The following is a 15,676-nucleotide window of genomic DNA, read 5'->3' on the forward strand; positions in this document are numbered from 1 at the left end:
TGAACTGGCTGCACACAGACACAGCATGCTTAACTTCCTTGCTAACAAAAAAATTTAAACATGATGTAATTCAGAACACCATAACCTACTCTCCTCAACCTTATGCTAAGTGCAAACTGCATCTGACGCAGTCCGCCTTTCTCAAGGACCATTCATACAAGAGCTCTTTGAGACGTAGAGATAAAAAAGAATAGACATAAACACAATTGAAGAGTTGGCTAAAGAGATATTGAGACATACTACTGGAAGATAGGAAAGGTTTTAACTCCCTGAACCTGGAAGCAGCAGCTACATAGTTTCTTCAGCTTCTTCAGTGGGTCTTTGAGCTCCTGGCTCCTCAGGCTGTAGATGACGGGGTTCACTGCTGGAGGCACCACAGAGTAGAGCACTGCCACCACCAGATCCAGGGATGGGGATGAGATGGAGGGGGGCTTCAGGTAGGCAAAAAATGAGGTGCTGAGAAACAGGGAGACCACGGCCAGGTGAGGGAGGCATGTGGAAAAGGCTTTGTGGCGTCCCTGCTCAGAGGGGATCCTCAGCACAGCCCTGAGGATCTGCACATAGGACACCACAAGGAAAACAAAACACCCAAAGACTAAACAGGCACTAACCACAATAAGCCCCACTTCCCTGAGGTAGGCATCTGAGCAGGAGAGCTTGAGGATCTGAGGGATCTCACAGAAGAACTGGTCCAGGACATTGCCTTGGCAGAGGGGTAGCGAAAATGTATTGGCAGTGTGCAGGAGAGAGTTGAGAAACGCACTGCCCCAGGCAGCTGCTGCCATGTGGACACAAGCTCTGCTGCCCAGCAGGGTCCCGTAGTGCAGGGGTTTGCAGATGGCCACGTAGCGGTCATAGGCCATGACTGTGAGGAGATAAAACTCTGCTGTAGCACAGAAAAAGAAAAAAAAGACCTGTGCAGCACATCCCAGGTAGGAGATGGCCCTGGTGTCCCACAGGGAATTGGCCATGGCTTTGGGGAGAATGGTGGAGATGGAACCCAGGTCGAGGAGGGAGAGGTTGAGAAGGAAGAAGTACATGGGGGTGTGGAGGTGGTGTTCGCAGGCTACGGCGGTGATGATGAGGCCGTTGCCCAGGAGGGCAGCCAGGTAGATGGCCAGGAAGAGCCAGAAGGTCAGGAGCTGCAGCTCCCGCGTGTCTGCGAAAACCCGGAGGAGGAACTCGGTAATGAAGCTGGCGTTGGACATCTGCTGCCTCTGGTCATGAGTGACTGTCCAAGGAGGAAAATGCAGTGAGAAGTTAGGGGAGACTTCTCTAAACAAAACAAAAGCCATTTCTCCTAGATGCTCCCCTTTCTACACCCACCCCCTTTTTACTTTTCTATGGGAACTTCCTTCAGCTCCGTTTCTGAAACCCTGCTTGGTGCTGGCTGAATGTGCCATGAGAAATATGGGCTCTGCCTGCTGCCTGCCGAGGAGTCAGCCCTACTCTGCAGGAGTGGGTTCATGGGAAAGGTGGGGGAAGGACCCAGTCCTGGTGTTGGACTTTGTCAGATGAAACTGCTCTTAACGCAGAAGGGCCTGTCAGCACCTGCACTCCCTGTGGGAAGGAAGCAGAATGGTAGAGGGCAATTTCAGAGTTTATTCTTAAAGTTTCCCTCCGTTTCCCCTGAGGAGTGTTCTTGGATGTCAGAAACCTCAGAATTTCTGCTGCCCTCAGGGAGAACAGAGGGAGTCCTGAGAGGCAGGAGGATTGCCTGTGGCTTAGAGCAGAGCAAAGGGAGCTGGTCTGTCCCTCTGCCTTGTTCCCAGCTGCCCTGGGCTTGCACCTTTCGAGATGGAGAATGACCACACTCCCATGGTGCCCTGAAGACCACCAGACACTGCTGAGAGCAGCGGGATTCACTGCAGACCACTAAATGCCTCACTTGTTCTCAAGGTCTCAGAACCCCCCCTTCTAGCCAAGGACACACATGCCTCATTTCACCAACCCGACAGCATTTCCTCGGTCGTAGATTCTCTGTGTTCTCCATGGGGCTTTCAGAGAAAAGAGAGGTGCTATGGGACAGCTTTGCATCCTTGAGGGCAGTTCAAGGCTTGGAAGAACAACTCAAATAGACAGCCAAGTGCCCTAAAGATGGCATCCCTTCTGTTTGCAGGGACTGGCTGGGCACATGTTCCTGTTGGGAGTGTCAAAAGTTCAGAACAACCCTGATGGGTCCAGCAGACGTGATGCTGGAGCTGTCCATAGGCAGAAGAGCAGCTGAAGGCACTTTAGGAGGCTATTAGCAGACCTCCTGACCATTCCAAGTTGCAGCTCAGGAGTCTCAATGGCTTGTTCAAACTTGACAGGTCCTTTTCTCTTTCGCTCCCCCACTGCCCCTCTTCTCTCCCCTGCCCTCACAGTACGAAACTGAAAACACAGACTCGGGAAATCTCCTTATCTTTATTGTAAACCCTGCCTTGAACTTCCCCTTGAAACATCCCCTTGGAGGTTCCTAGTGGTGATCTGGAGCTGTAAGCGGCCCCGACCCACATAGCACCCTCTCAACAGCAGAAGCACCCTGCCCTGCCAGGGGTCACTCCTTCCACCCACAGCTTGTCCCTGCAGCATCGTGGGCAGCTCCCTGGGCAGGCTGAGCGCTGACCCTGGCAGGCAGCAGAGTCCCTGCCCCAGCACACAGCCCCCTGGGGTGCAGGGACCCTTCTCTGAAAGACAGCCCTGGGAACCCATGGCTGTACACCCAGCTTCACACCCTGCAGTTGTCCCCATGAAAAGGCAGCAATCGTGTCCTGTCCCTCTGACAGTGCAGCAGGGAAGCCCTGCTCTGGAGCATGTTCTTCTCCTCTACAACAGGGATACTGTAAGTCAACCTGACAGATCCTGTCAACTGTGGGAGGTACCAGCTTTAGGAGATTCCTACAGCCAGAGACTTACCGTGTCAAGGGCTGTGAAGATTTCACTCCTAGTGAGCTCTCACAGTGCTGACTGCCTTTAACACCTCTCTCTGCCTGGCTCCTCTCCCCTCGGTGCCTGCAGGCAGTGCCCTCAGCCCTGCTGCGCTTTGCAGAGGAGCTGCTCCTGGGCAGAGCTGTCTCTCTGCAGGGCTGCCCACTTGCCAGCAGCTCCCTCCATCCCAGGAGCCCAGCCCAGCTCAGCAGCAGAGGCTCAGCCCAAGGCAGCACTTTCTCTGCCCCTCTGGGCTCCCTCCAGGTGTCCCTGGGGCTCCAGGGGAACCTGCTGTGAAACAGGCTGAAGGAATCACTCATGTTCCCCCTCTCAGCTGGGGAGAGACACTTCTTTCCAGCACTGTCATTTCATGTATCAGAAGAACAATGAGGCTTCAGAATCCTATTTTCTTGTCCCAGCATTAGGCAGGACACACAGACAAGGACAGGGTGTAATCTCTTTTATCCCTCCTGCTGATGGAAGCGATTCAGCTCAGTCAGTTGAGGCATCTCATTCTGGGTCTGTAGTCCTGGGGCTAGAAGGGGACGCAGCTCCCTCCCATGCCTGCCACAAACACACAGGTGATGGGGTTCCCCTTGCCTTAGTTCAGATGGGCACAAAACAGGCACCTGCTGCTTGGGAGCCACTTGTCTCAGCTCCCGTGATAATTACTGGGGATGGAGGCCAGGAGTGAGGTGTTCAGATGCAAACACCTGGTGACATTTGAGGTGCCAGAGCTGGTCCAAGAGACATGGAGGTAACTACATGTTCTAATGTATCTGCTCTGAGAAGGTGGTATCTGGGGCATCATTTCTGAGCAGGAGGATGATTTCCTTTGAACAGCTGAGATGGCAGCAGATGCACACGTTTAGGACAAGAGAATCTTTCTCTATTTGTTATTTTCTGGGCAGCCTGCACAGGGATTCAGCTGATCAAATGGACTCATGGACCACAGGGAGAGCTCAGTCTCTCTCTCTCTGATCTCCGTCAGCTGTACTTCCTAGAGCTCTCCTGACTATCATGAGAGTTGTCTCGTTTCATCCCCACATTGCCTAACAGATTTCAGGACGGTTACTCAATTTAATGGCCAAAGAAAGGCCTGTAGTGTTATGTGAGGTGCCAAGGCTTTCACAGACAGCTACATGCAGCTGGCAGGGACAGCATTGGTCCTGCACAGGAAAGCTGCCCCCTTCAAAGCGTGTGTGTGACACACAGCCCAGACAGCACTGCCTTTGTGCAAGCCACCGATTGCCACCACTGCCCTGCAGCAAGGTCTGTCCCTGCTCTAGCCAGTAGATGTAGGACAGTGCAGGAATAGGAAGCACATCGCACTGGGGTCTCCACTCGTCTGCCTACACTCTCAAGCTGCTGGTTTTCCTCTCGGCCACCCTTTACTCACCCCCTTGATGGTACAGGCAAGGAACAGAGCAGCAATGTTCACAGTGTGCCTGTCAGCAGCACCTTGTTCTTGCTGGAGATCAGCTTCATCTCTGCCGAACACCCTCAGGAGCAGCGTAGACACCACTGACAGCAGTCAGTGGTCCTCAGAGAGGGTCTCCTGGTCACAGAAACTAAACCCCTGTTGCTGGTACTAGCTGTGCAACCAATTGCTGACCCACAGGATCTGTCCAGTCCTCAAGCCTCTCCCCCTCCCCAGCAGGACTGAGGAGAACACTGCCCGTGCCACCATGCCCATCACCCCCAGAGCCATGCAGTCACACTCAATCCTTTGCAGGTTTGGCTGTGTCATTGGTGCCTACAGGGAAGAGCAGCACGGGGCAATAGTCCAAGGTTTGGAAAAACTTTAGCAGCCTCTCAAGACTGCACCTTTTGATCAAGGACAGTGGCCAGTGCTCGTTAGAAGATGCTCGAGGTTAGTAGCAGCTTGTTGGAGTCAAGGAATCCTGTAGCCATCCTTACCAGGCAGCAAAAGGCACCCTCAGCTTCCTCAGAGGGTCTCTAGGAGTCCACCAAAGATCTTAGTCATTTTCAGGACACTCTTGGACAGAAGCCCTTAGGAAGTTAATGGGAATTCATTGTTCATCCCAAGGTGAGCAGGAGGTTAGTCTAAAGACCTCCCGAGGTCCCATCCAACCTGAATGGTTCGGTGATTCTGTTGTCTCTGATGATAGCTCCCGCGACTCTTGCAGTCATGAATTCCCTCTCTGCATGTGGGTTAGCCCCAAGCATGGCATCCCCAGAGCCAGCCTCTCCTTGTGGTGTGCTATTGCCTCTTAGGCCTGAAACATCCTAGGTTCCAGGTTCAATGGTGAATGACGTCATGTTCAGACTGGACCCTCCTCACAGCCTGCAACCCTTGTGCGTGACAGCATGGTAACTAGTGAGAGTGACACATGCAGAAAGCCAAGTGGAGGGGGCTGTGAAAGCCCTTGGCGTGTTTCCTTAAGGAGGATGGCCAAGCCCTGACCCCAGGACCCTGGGAATGGGGATCCTTTCCTTCATGGGTGTCTCAGGGCTCTTGCTAGGGGCAGAGAGATGGGAGGGTTTGTGATGCCGAGTGCAGGTCAGTGCTAAGACACCTCCCAGGCTCTGTCAGGGGTGAGGAGGCAACAAAGTAGGGGGGCTGCAAGGAACTGGTGTCCTCACATGGGCCTCAGCCCAAGAGTCAGCGGCCCTAGCCAAGAGAACAAGGACCTCAGTTCTGGGTCCCAGCCCTACCAAAGCCCTTGGCTTTCCCCACCACAGGCTGTCCTACACTGTCCTCTGTCTGTGCCCGTTTCTCTGCAGATTTTAACCACCACCCCTGCTTCCCCAGCTCACTCTGACCCCATGATATCCCAAGGTTTACTGATAACTCTGTGTCCTCACTGTTCTTCAAACACAAAGGTGTAGTTTTCTGAGGATTTGCCAATGTCTCCGAGTTCCCCACAACCCATCTGGCTTCTTTCAAAGGCCTGTTCACGTTCCTCTAGCACCCAAGATGTCCTAGCCCCAGACTCGCTTGAATCCTCACATGCTCTGCTCTCTCCCTGCACTACCATGTGTCTCACAAACCCTTCCCTCTTCCCCTGCAGTGACAGGACCTCAGCCCAGGAGGTCTGTGCGTCCTCCACGCTCATCCATGTTTCCTGAGGTCCATCCAAGTGTGGGAAGTGAAGGAGGTAAAGGGAGCATGGTCAGCTCACGGTGCATGACTGAGCACAGCCATCCTCAGCAGCGGGCATTCCCTTTCTCCTAGGGGATGCACACCACATGGAAATGTCTGTCATCCCTGATTTGCAGAAGAGGGGTCTTCCCTCCTGACATCTTCCCAGGACAAACCTCCTCCTCTTCCCCATCCACACACATCAACCGCTTTCCATTTCTGGGCTTAGATATGCTTAAGGATTTGCTAAAGCCATCAGCCACCTCCTTGTTTCTCACTGACATCCCTCCACCCTCTCGCTGAGACCTACGCACAGCCGGTCAGTGTTGCTTACAGCCACTCACTCTTCAGAAGTGGCCTTAAGCTTCCTGGATCTTCCTGGTGCTTGTTAACTATCTTCCTGGCTCCCTCCAGAGCCCATGGCAAACTTTGTTGTCTATAACAGGGCTTTTACGACCATCCGTTATGAAATCTTTGTCTTTTTAGGATCTTCTGTGCAGAAAGAGTAGCCACAGAAAAGTACCAGATACGCCACCAGAGATGCCAGTAAGAACCAGCTGAGCAACACCCAAGGCTGGGACTTCCTGGCACAGAGTCTCTCCTGCTTGTCACCTTTTCTCATGGAAGAAACAGGAAAACTGTCCATGCCATGGAGCTCTGCAGAAGGAAAATGGAGCTGTACCTAGCACCAGGTGACACAAGTGGGATCAGCTGGGAGAGACGACTTCTGTAGGGAAGGCTTACCAAGGCAGTACCCTGGCTTCATCCAGATAAAAAATAGAGACCAGGCAGTGTGCTGACGTGATGGGGAGAAGTGTCCTGGGGTAAAAGAGTGTGGATGAGAGAAGGCTGGAGAGACTGGGTTTGCAGAGATTTGAGGGAGTACTTTCCAGGTCTGAGCAGCCTGAGCTTTGGAGACGAGGAAAAACAAAGAAGCTCTCAAGGATGTTTTGGAATTAGTGGTACTGTCCCTAACAGCAGTAACAGGACAGTGCTGTAAGGGAACTCCTTTGTATTCTCGATGATGAACTGAAGCTCTTCCATTTCATCTTTACTTGACAAAATAGCTGTAAGTTCTCCGTGATTAGCCTCTGGCATGCAAGTCTTAGAACAGTGCTTTTTCTCTCACTGCTAACTCTCTGTCATTATTTAATGCTTACAGCACTTAGGCAGAATTGCCCTTAAATCATCTCTGCTCCATCTGTTTCTCACAGTTTCCATCAGGATGGGGAGGTGGAATGGGGGAGTTGTTTTGGTTTTAGCCAAAGGCATCCAAGGGACAGATCCCAGGTTAGTGAAAAGGCACAAAGGAAGGCACAACCTTGATGTGGAGCACACCGCCACAACACTGTTACCTGCCTTTCCAGTCTCTGAAGTCCTAACTGTGCAGCAGGGAGCCTGGAAGCTCTGAGCTCCCTGCGTCTGCCCTGCGTTTCAGCATGTAAAATGAAACTAACCTAGTCATCAAGTTGGTTTTGGTTCTCTTCAGAGCCTAAAGCACCGCATGGGTCAGGAGATTGGCCAGGACACATGAAGAGGAACCACGCTTCTGTGGACAAAAGCGTAGCTGTTCCCAGGAATCCCAGGTGGCATGGCATACCGATTCCTGGGTTCAAGGAGCTGGTCAGGTGCCTTGTCTTCATGTCTGCAATGGTGGCTTCCCACCAAAGGGTGGGGTATGACCAACCCCAGGGTCAAGCTGGCTGTGGCTTTGTGGAGCTGAAACCTGAAAAACCTCCAAACATGGAAATAAAGATGCTCTCTGGGTGTCCTGCTGCAGGGCAGCACCACCTGCCTTGTCAGTGTTTCCTAAGGCCCAGTGCGAAGCTCCCGGGAGGAACTTGGTGGCTGTTGCCTCTGTCGTACCATCTGACACCGCAGAAGAGTTTGGCTCCACCACCTCTCCAGGTAGGTGTCGCCTGCTTTTAGACTGCCCTGTGCCTCTCCTTCAGCAGACTAAAGAGGCCCAGGTGCCTCCACCTCTCCACACAGCTCATGTGCTTTAGGCCCCAAAGCCCATCATGACAGACCTCCTCTGGACCTTCTCCGGTTTCTCCATCCTCCTTTCAAAATGGGAACCCCACGGGGTCCTATGGCATAAGTTTTATTCAGGTAGAATAATAATTTTGACAGAGTTCAATGAATTCGATGGAATTCAACAAAGTTTAAGAGTGGTTGCTCAAGGTTCAATAAGTTTGATGACAAGGTTTACTCTACTAATTACTGCATGGAAGAAACACACAAAGGAAAATTGAGTTACACTCGAGTTCAAATGCTTCACAGAGAGACCAGGGATACAAAAGGGTAAGGAGGACCCTCCCGTTGAGTCACGAGGTTCAGAGTAGACCTCCTTGCTTTCTAAACTGCTGATGGAGCTTAGGTGCGGCTAGGTCCAATCTTAGTCTCGGACTTGGACAACGATTTATGTCTAAGAGCTTATATAGGCAAAATTTGTCAATTCAGCATGCAATCAAAGTTGCCCAGACAAAATCAAAGTTACCATGCTACAAGGTTATGCAGGATATCAGTCTCTTACCAAAGATCTGTTGTTGGTAAAAGGTCTCTCTGCCTCGAGGAGCAACCTTGAGAGGTGTCCCAGCTCAAGGGGAGATCACCGCCAGGCAGCCACGCTGCCTAGCAGGGAGAGCTCAAAGGCGGCTCACTGAGGCTGTCGTATTTATAGGATAAAGTGGTTGGCTTGCACTCAAATTACATGCGATAGGAAAGGTATGCAGGAGGCTCCTTGTACCCCCAGTTTCTTTGTTCCTTGATAACTGAGTCTTGGAATAGCCACCCACTATTCCCGTGTCAGTCGCATGATTGGTCTTCCAAGCTCCTACACATCATGTACCACTCGGCTCCTTTGTGGGTTTTCAGAGAACAGATAGAAACTAGAGTTCATGGCCTGGCTACGGCTCACACCTTTACCTTTTCTGAAGCCTGTACCAAACTACTGCTAGTTTGGTTAAGAGGTCGAGTGCATCCATCACAACTGGCTGCACGCAGGCCACATTAGGATTTTTCCTATTTGCAAGCAAAGCAAAGCATGATCAGTTTTCATAAACAATAAAACGCGCTGTGTAACCACAGGCTAAGTACAAGCTGTCTCTAAGGAGGTTGCCTTTCTACAAGGGATAATCTTATGAGAAAGATTTTAGATAGATATAGGTACAAAAAGATAGATATAAAAACAACTAAAGTGTCAGCTAAAGAGACAATGAGACTATTGAAAGACAGGCAAGCTTTGAACTCCCTGAAGCTCAAAGCAGCAGCTGGGTAGGTGAGAGGTATCTGAATGAACAAAGAATAATGGGAGGGGAAAATTAGAGACTAATGGAACTGGCCTTTGTCTAGAGAGTCTGCATCTGCAAAGATGGCATTAGAAATGGTCATTGTATGAGGACAGGTGAAACCGTTTGAAAGATTAGAGAAACTAAATACACCATGTAACAGGCAGAGGAGTGATGCTGAAGTTACAGGTGAAGATCAATGTTTCTTTCAAATATGCCTTTTGAAAGGTCATGGGATTGGTAGAGGTCTCTTGTGAGTGAGGACAAGCAAATGGTGCACCCGTCTTTGAAAGAGGCCAAAAGTGCAACCCAGGGAACCCCAGGCTGTACAAGCTCACTTTGGTGAGGAGTAAACCATTGAATGAGTGCTTTTGGGTGACATTCCTGGGCGCCCAAAAGAGAAGAGCATCGTCGTGGACTTCCCAAGGGTAAATCATGCCTCGCCAGCCTGGTTGCCTTCATGATGAAGTAGCTTCGTTTATGCATGAGGGGACAACAGGTGATGTCATTTACCTCCACTTCAGCAAGCCTTTTGCAAGGTCTCCCTCAATGTTCTTGTACCCAAGTTAGGCCATCACAGTCTGGATGGACAGACAAACAGATGGGCAAAACACTGCTTGGATGACGAGGCTGAGAGCAGTGGTGAAGGGGCCAGACTCTACCTGGAGGCCAGGGGACGTAGTGGGGTTTGGTGAGGTGGCACAGGGGACTCTCCTGAGCCCTGTGCAGTTTAACACCCGTATCCATGACCCAGAGGAGGGAACCCTCACCACTTTTTTCAATTTCATTGTTCAACTTGGGAGGACCATTCCTGTGCCTTAGGGATGCCTTTCAGGGGAAACCTGAGAGGTGGGAGGACTGTCCTGTTGGGATCTTCATGAAACAGAAGAAGGACAAAGGCCAGGTCCTGCGCCTGGGAGAGACTGGTTGGGGCCTGGAGCACATTAAGGACATGAAGAGGCTGAGAGAGCTGGGTTTTTGCGAAATCCCTCAGATTTCCTCCCCACATCAGGATTGCTGCATCCAGTATAGGGCTTCCCAGCACAAGAATGACTCTGACAGAGAGGCTTATCACTGAGCCCTAGAGGAAGATGGGGGTGACCATCCTGCAAAGGTCCCTGCTCAGGGCTGGGGTATACGGTCAGACATAGAAATAGCTGGTGTGTGGGACTGATCCAGGACAGTTTTCCCAGGGCAGCTTCCCCAGGATGTCCAGGGAACATGGCACAGACCTGGCCCCTCTCTTCTGCACCTTTGGTGCCATGCTTCCTTCACCATGATGCCTGACTCTGCACTGGCAGCACCCTGCTCGGTGCTGCCACTCTGCACACTCACACAGCTTAGCTCTTACACTGGTGCTTTCCTCTCCCGGGCACTTCCCAGCCCAGTCCAGCTCAGTCCCTCCCCAGCTGTCCCCCCCTCCCCTGCCCTCTCCCCAGCCCAGCCCAGCAGAGCAGCCCAGTCTGGGCTGGTCCCATGGCAGCGCCCACCGCAGGGTGCTGCAGAGCTCTGGGCACTCACCCCACAGCCCCAGTCCCTCTGAAGGGCACAGCAGCTGCTGGGGGGCAGAGAGGGGGGTTTCAGGCTCCCCATCAGCACCAGGGCTGGTGCTGACCTCAAGGGCATGAGGAAACAGAGGCTAGGCACTCTCTGGCTCTCCTGCATTCATATTGTAGGTGATGCCCAATGCTGATTGCGTTTGCCCCCTCCTCAGCTCCCACCAGCCCCACACCCCAGGACAACATGACAGTCCTGGCCCTGGGCCTCCTCAGGCAGCTCCTGCATCTCTCCAGGCTCACCTCCCTGTTCCTGCTGGGTCCCCACTGACTCCCGTGGCACTGCAGAGTCCTTGTTAGTGGATACGTTGATTTAGTGCTTTGCTTTTGGGGGACTTCACCTCTGAGGGTGTTTCACCTTCTGAGCCTCCATTCATTCCAACCCCAGGGCACATGGGGAGTCCCCATCCTCTCCTCTCCTCACCCCTCCAAATTCATTTCCAGGGAGTCTGGTATATGCCATCAGTCCTGTCATACATGAAGAAACCTGAGGAGATAATGGGGGGCACATGGGCCATCTGCCCTGCCACTGGACACCAAGAGAGCTCTTAAATCAAGGGCATTTTGTTCAGTGGAACTGAACAGTACCATGAGCTTAACTCTGAAAACATTGAGAACACAAGGAGAACAGACTCTTTAAATCACCAATTCCTTGGACATTTTCTTGGAAATACCTTTGGAGGAAAAGCCCAGCTTTCAGTCTCTGGACCTGGGAGATTCTGTTTTATTGAAGAGCTGCTATTGGGCATGCCACATATCACACAGTGCTGTGCAAGAGTCAGAGACAACAGGATGAAACCTCATGACAACTAGCATAAGCCCAGCAAATAATCTATGAGCAGGATTATCACAAGCGAATAAAGCAGACGCAGGGTCTAAGATGCTAAACTCTGGGAAAAGTGAAGAGAAGGGAAGGCAGGTTATTGTCAGTGAAACAGTGTCCGTTGACTCAGTTTCCATAGGGCATCCTTCAGCTCCTTGTTCCTCAGGCTGTAGATGATGGGGTTCTCTGCTGGAGGCACCACGGAGTAGAGCACTGCCACCACCAGATCCAGGGATGGGGATGAGATGGAGGGGGGCTTCAGGTAGGCAAAAAATGAGGTGCTGAGAAACAGGGAGACCACGGCCAGGTGAGGGAGGCACGTGGAAAAGGCTTTGTGCCGTCCCTGCTCAGAGGGGATCCTCAGCACGGCCCTGAAGATCTGCACATAGGACACCACAAGGAAAACAAAACACCCAAAGGCTAAACAGGCACTAACCACAAGAAGCCCCACTTCCCTGAGGTAGGCATCTGAGCAGGAGAGCTTGAGGATGTGGGGGATCTCACAGAAGAACTGGTCCAGGACATTGCCTTGGTAGAGGGGTAGGGAAAATGTATTGGCAGTGTGCAGGAGAGCATTGAGAAACCCACTGCCCCAGGCAGCTGCTGCCATGTGGACACAAGCTCTGCTGCCCAGCAGGGTCCCGTAGTGCAGGGGTTTGCAGATGGCCACGTAGCGGTCATAAGACATGATTGTGAGAAGACAATACTCTGCTGTAGCACAGAAAAAGAAAAAAAAGACTTGTGCAGCACATCCCAAGTAGGAGATGGCCATGGTGTCCCACAGGGCATTGGCCATGGCTTTGGGGAGAGTGGTGGAGATGGAGGCCAGGTCGAGGAGGGAGAGGTTGAGGAGGAAAAAGTACATGGGGGTGTGGAGGCAGTGGTCGCAGGCTATGGCAGTGATGATGAGGCCGTTGCCCAGGAGGGCAGCCAGGTAGATGCCTAGGAAGAGCCAGAAGTGCAAGAGCTGCAGCTCCCACGTGTCTGTGAATGCCATGAGGAGGAACTTGTTTGTGGAGCTGCCATTGGACATCTGCTGCTTCTGGGCATGGAAACTGCCAAAGGAGAGAAAAGAGAAAAATTCAGAGAAGCTTCTCTGAGCCAAATTTCATTCATTCATTCATTGTGCAATACCTAAGGGTGCTTTTCTTTCCCGAGGGATGGTTATGCAGCTCCGAGGCTTCAGCTCTGGTTTGTGCTGGCTGAGTGTGCTGTGCAGAGCCGTGCCCTCTCCCCAGGGGCTCCGGAAGGGTCAGCCCTGCTTTCCAGCAAGGACCCATGGAGGCAGCAACAGCCCCGGGTGTTTGGAGGGAGGCTTCCTGGGGAGGAGTTCCCTGAGCTGCACTAGAGCGGAGGACAAAAAGCCCAGAAGGACGCTTTCTTCCCCAGAGGAAGGTGGGAGATGAGGCGCAGCAAACGTGTGTCGGTACACTGTGTTTTAGTATGCAGACACCCCCATCCCACTTGGGAAATGGTCTTGGAAGGGTTCACATTCCCCCATTGCCCCGTTGCTCTCAGTGCAAACCTCCATCAGTGCTCCCATGCAGGAGGGCTGCTCTGTCCATCAGCCTGGTGCCCAGCTGCTCTGGGCTTGCACCGCTCTCAGCTGCAGGACGACTGCACCCAGATGTTGCTCTGGAAAAGACACTGGAGTGTCCTGGGAGCAGAGGGGTCCTGTTCCAGGTGCAGAGTTCAAAACACCTCTCCGTTCCAGCACAGCTCTGCAGAGTATGATGAAGAGGACAGGGCAAGGATGCTGATTGGCTTGGGCAGATCGGGTGCTCTCAGACATCTCCTAGGTCCTACAGGAGAGCTCTGCCCTTCTGGAGGGATGCTCACAGCCTCGCAGGACTCCCTGCCCAGCATAATCAGGTGTCTTAAGGTGCTGTCTGCTAAGGGAAGCAGTGCCTCATTGCCCAAGCACTGAGTGCAGTGTCTGGAGCCTGGAAAATGAAGAGAGGGCTTGGGCACCTTGGTCCCATGGAAACACCTCCAGGGCAGCGCCCTCCAGGTCAGGGCCAGAGCAGGCACTCCCCACCCCCACCCCTTGCCCCACACCACCACCGTTACTGCCAGAGACCCCACGAGCTTGAAGAAGAGCAGCACAAGCAGGGGGAGGAACAAAGAAGAACTCTGTGACTCTCCTCCTAAGGGAAGCAAGGAGAGGAGAGGCGGCCAGGCACTCAGGAAAGCCTTCTCCTTACCCAGCAGAGCACAGCACCTCCCAGTTAGCAAAAGCCCAGGGCAGTCACTCTCAGCCCCTTTGCCCTGCAGAGGGAAGCGGCCACGTGTCAGGAGAGATGCCCCTCTGCTGTGCCAGAGCTCTGGCTGCAGAGGAGGCAACTCCTGCCCTGGACCACACAGCCTTGAGGGCATTTGGGGTTGGAGTTTCCTAGAGCTCTCTGCCCATGTCTCTGCTGCCTGGAGCTATCCCTGCTGGGAACTGTTTGTCTGCCCTCCAGTTTTTCCCTGTCAGGGATCACAGACCCCATCACTCACTCCTGTCTGCTCAGCTCTGACCTGAAGAAACCTCCCAGTTGCAGGCACTCTCTAGAGGTACTCCCCACTTGCAGGCAGTAAGGAGCAGGTCAGAGAAACCCTGCTGAGGCCAGCAAAGGTGATGCTGGTGCTCTCTGGAGGTAGAGGAGTGGATGGACGCAGTTTCCTTGGCTCCTGCCAGCCCTACTGATCTCTCAGGGTGACAGCTCAGGACTCTCAGGCTCCCTCGCCAAACGCCGCAGCACCTTTTCCCCTTTTCCTGAAACAGCAGGCAACTGGAAGCATGGCCTCAGGAAAACTCTTTAGCTGTAAGGTATCCCCTGCCTTGCTCTTCCTCTGCAAAAGCCCCCTCTGAAATGCCCTGCGCAGCTCTGGCTGCACACCCTGCCTTCACCCCTTCCCCCTTGTCTAACATGAGCCCCTGGGCTGGGAGGCCTCCTGACAGACCCTGGAGCCTGGAGGCTATGAACGCTTTCGGAGACCCTTTCCGCAACGGCAGCTGCATTGCCCTGCACCAAGAGACTTCCCATGTCAAGGGCTGGAATGGCTTCTTCCCTTGCAGCTCTCCTCTCTCCTCCCACTCCAGCCTGCCTTTAATCTCGCTCTGCCCTACTCCTTTGCCCAGAGCCCTGCTGCGCTTGGCAGAGGAGTTGCTCCTTGGCAGAGCTGTCTCTCTGCACTGCTGCCTGCTTGCCAGGAGCTCCCTCCACCCCAGGAGCCTGTCTCAGCCCCGGAGGAGGGCACCTGCCCAAGACGTCACTTCCTCTGCCCCCCACCCCACTCGGCGCTCCCTCCAGGTCTCCCTGCGGCTCTCCAGGAACCTGGTTGCAGCAATGTCCTTTCTGCTCTCCCAGACACAGTTAGGTCTGAGAATCGCCCTGCCTTGGCCCATCATGAGGCAGGACACCTGGACACTGCCAGGGAGGCATCTCCTTTAGCCATGCTGAGGGAAGGCAATCAGCTGAGTCAATGGAGGCATCTCATGCTGGATTTGTAGTGCTGGGGCTGGAAGGGACCTCAGCTCCCTCCCCTGCCTGCCACAAACCCCCAGGAGGTGGGATTCCCCTTGCTTCAGTCATGGCGCCTGTTACAAATAGGCACCTGCACTCCTTTTCTGTGGTCTCACTGTCAGAGATGGAGACCAGGAGTTGACACACAAGCCCCTGGTGACATTTGAGGTGCCAGATGTAGTCCACGGTAACGGAGCAGTACTGAGAGACTGGGAAACATCTGGGGGCATCATCCTGCGGCCCGGTGAGGATGCCAGCTGAAATGACGGCAGATGCCCACATTTAGGACATCGCCACCTCTCCCTACTCACGCTGTTCAGGGCCGCCCATAGAGGTGTTCAGCTGACCACATGGAGTTCTGTGCCCGAGGGAGAGTGAAGTCCCTCTCTTTCTCCCGTCTTTACCTCTATTGACGAGCTGTGCACTGGCTGTGACAAGAGTTGTCTCACACATCCCCATGGAGCCCGACCTAAGGGAGGGCA

At 53.2% G+C, this 15,676-nt stretch overlaps 2 protein-coding genes across 2 annotated transcripts; both read right to left on the reverse strand.

Moving 5' to 3' along the window:
* Positions 1–239: 239 nt before the first annotated feature.
* LOC148051288 (olfactory receptor 14A16-like) lies at positions 240–1,208 on the reverse strand. Its single transcript, XM_087738187.1, has one exon. The coding sequence runs from the start codon at positions 1,206–1,208 to the stop codon at positions 240–242; it is 969 nt and encodes a 322-aa protein (XP_087594313.1).
* Positions 1,209–11,788: 10,580 nt separating this feature from the next.
* LOC148051289 (olfactory receptor 14I1-like) lies at positions 11,789–12,718 on the reverse strand. The gene has a single exon (XM_087738177.1). It carries the CDS (start codon positions 12,716–12,718, stop codon positions 11,789–11,791), a length of 930 nt encoding a protein of 309 aa, XP_087594303.1.
* Positions 12,719–15,676: the final 2,958 nt, after the last annotated feature.

The sequence above is a fragment of the Nipponia nippon genome, unplaced genomic scaffold (genome assembly GCF_047370975.1).
Source record: "Nipponia nippon isolate SJK-2023a ecotype South Korea unplaced genomic scaffold, ASM4737097v1 scaffold_60, whole genome shotgun sequence".
NCBI lineage: Eukaryota > Metazoa > Chordata > Aves > Pelecaniformes > Threskiornithidae > Nipponia > Nipponia nippon.

Excerpts from the sequence above, each read along its gene's own strand:
- LOC148051288 (XM_087738187.1), bottom strand. The coding sequence starts at position 1,208 with ATGTCCAACGCCAGCTTCATTACCGAGTTCCTCCTCCGGGTTTTCGCA.
- LOC148051289 (XM_087738177.1), bottom strand. The coding sequence starts at position 12,718 with ATGTCCAATGGCAGCTCCACAAACAAGTTCCTCCTCATGGCATTCACA.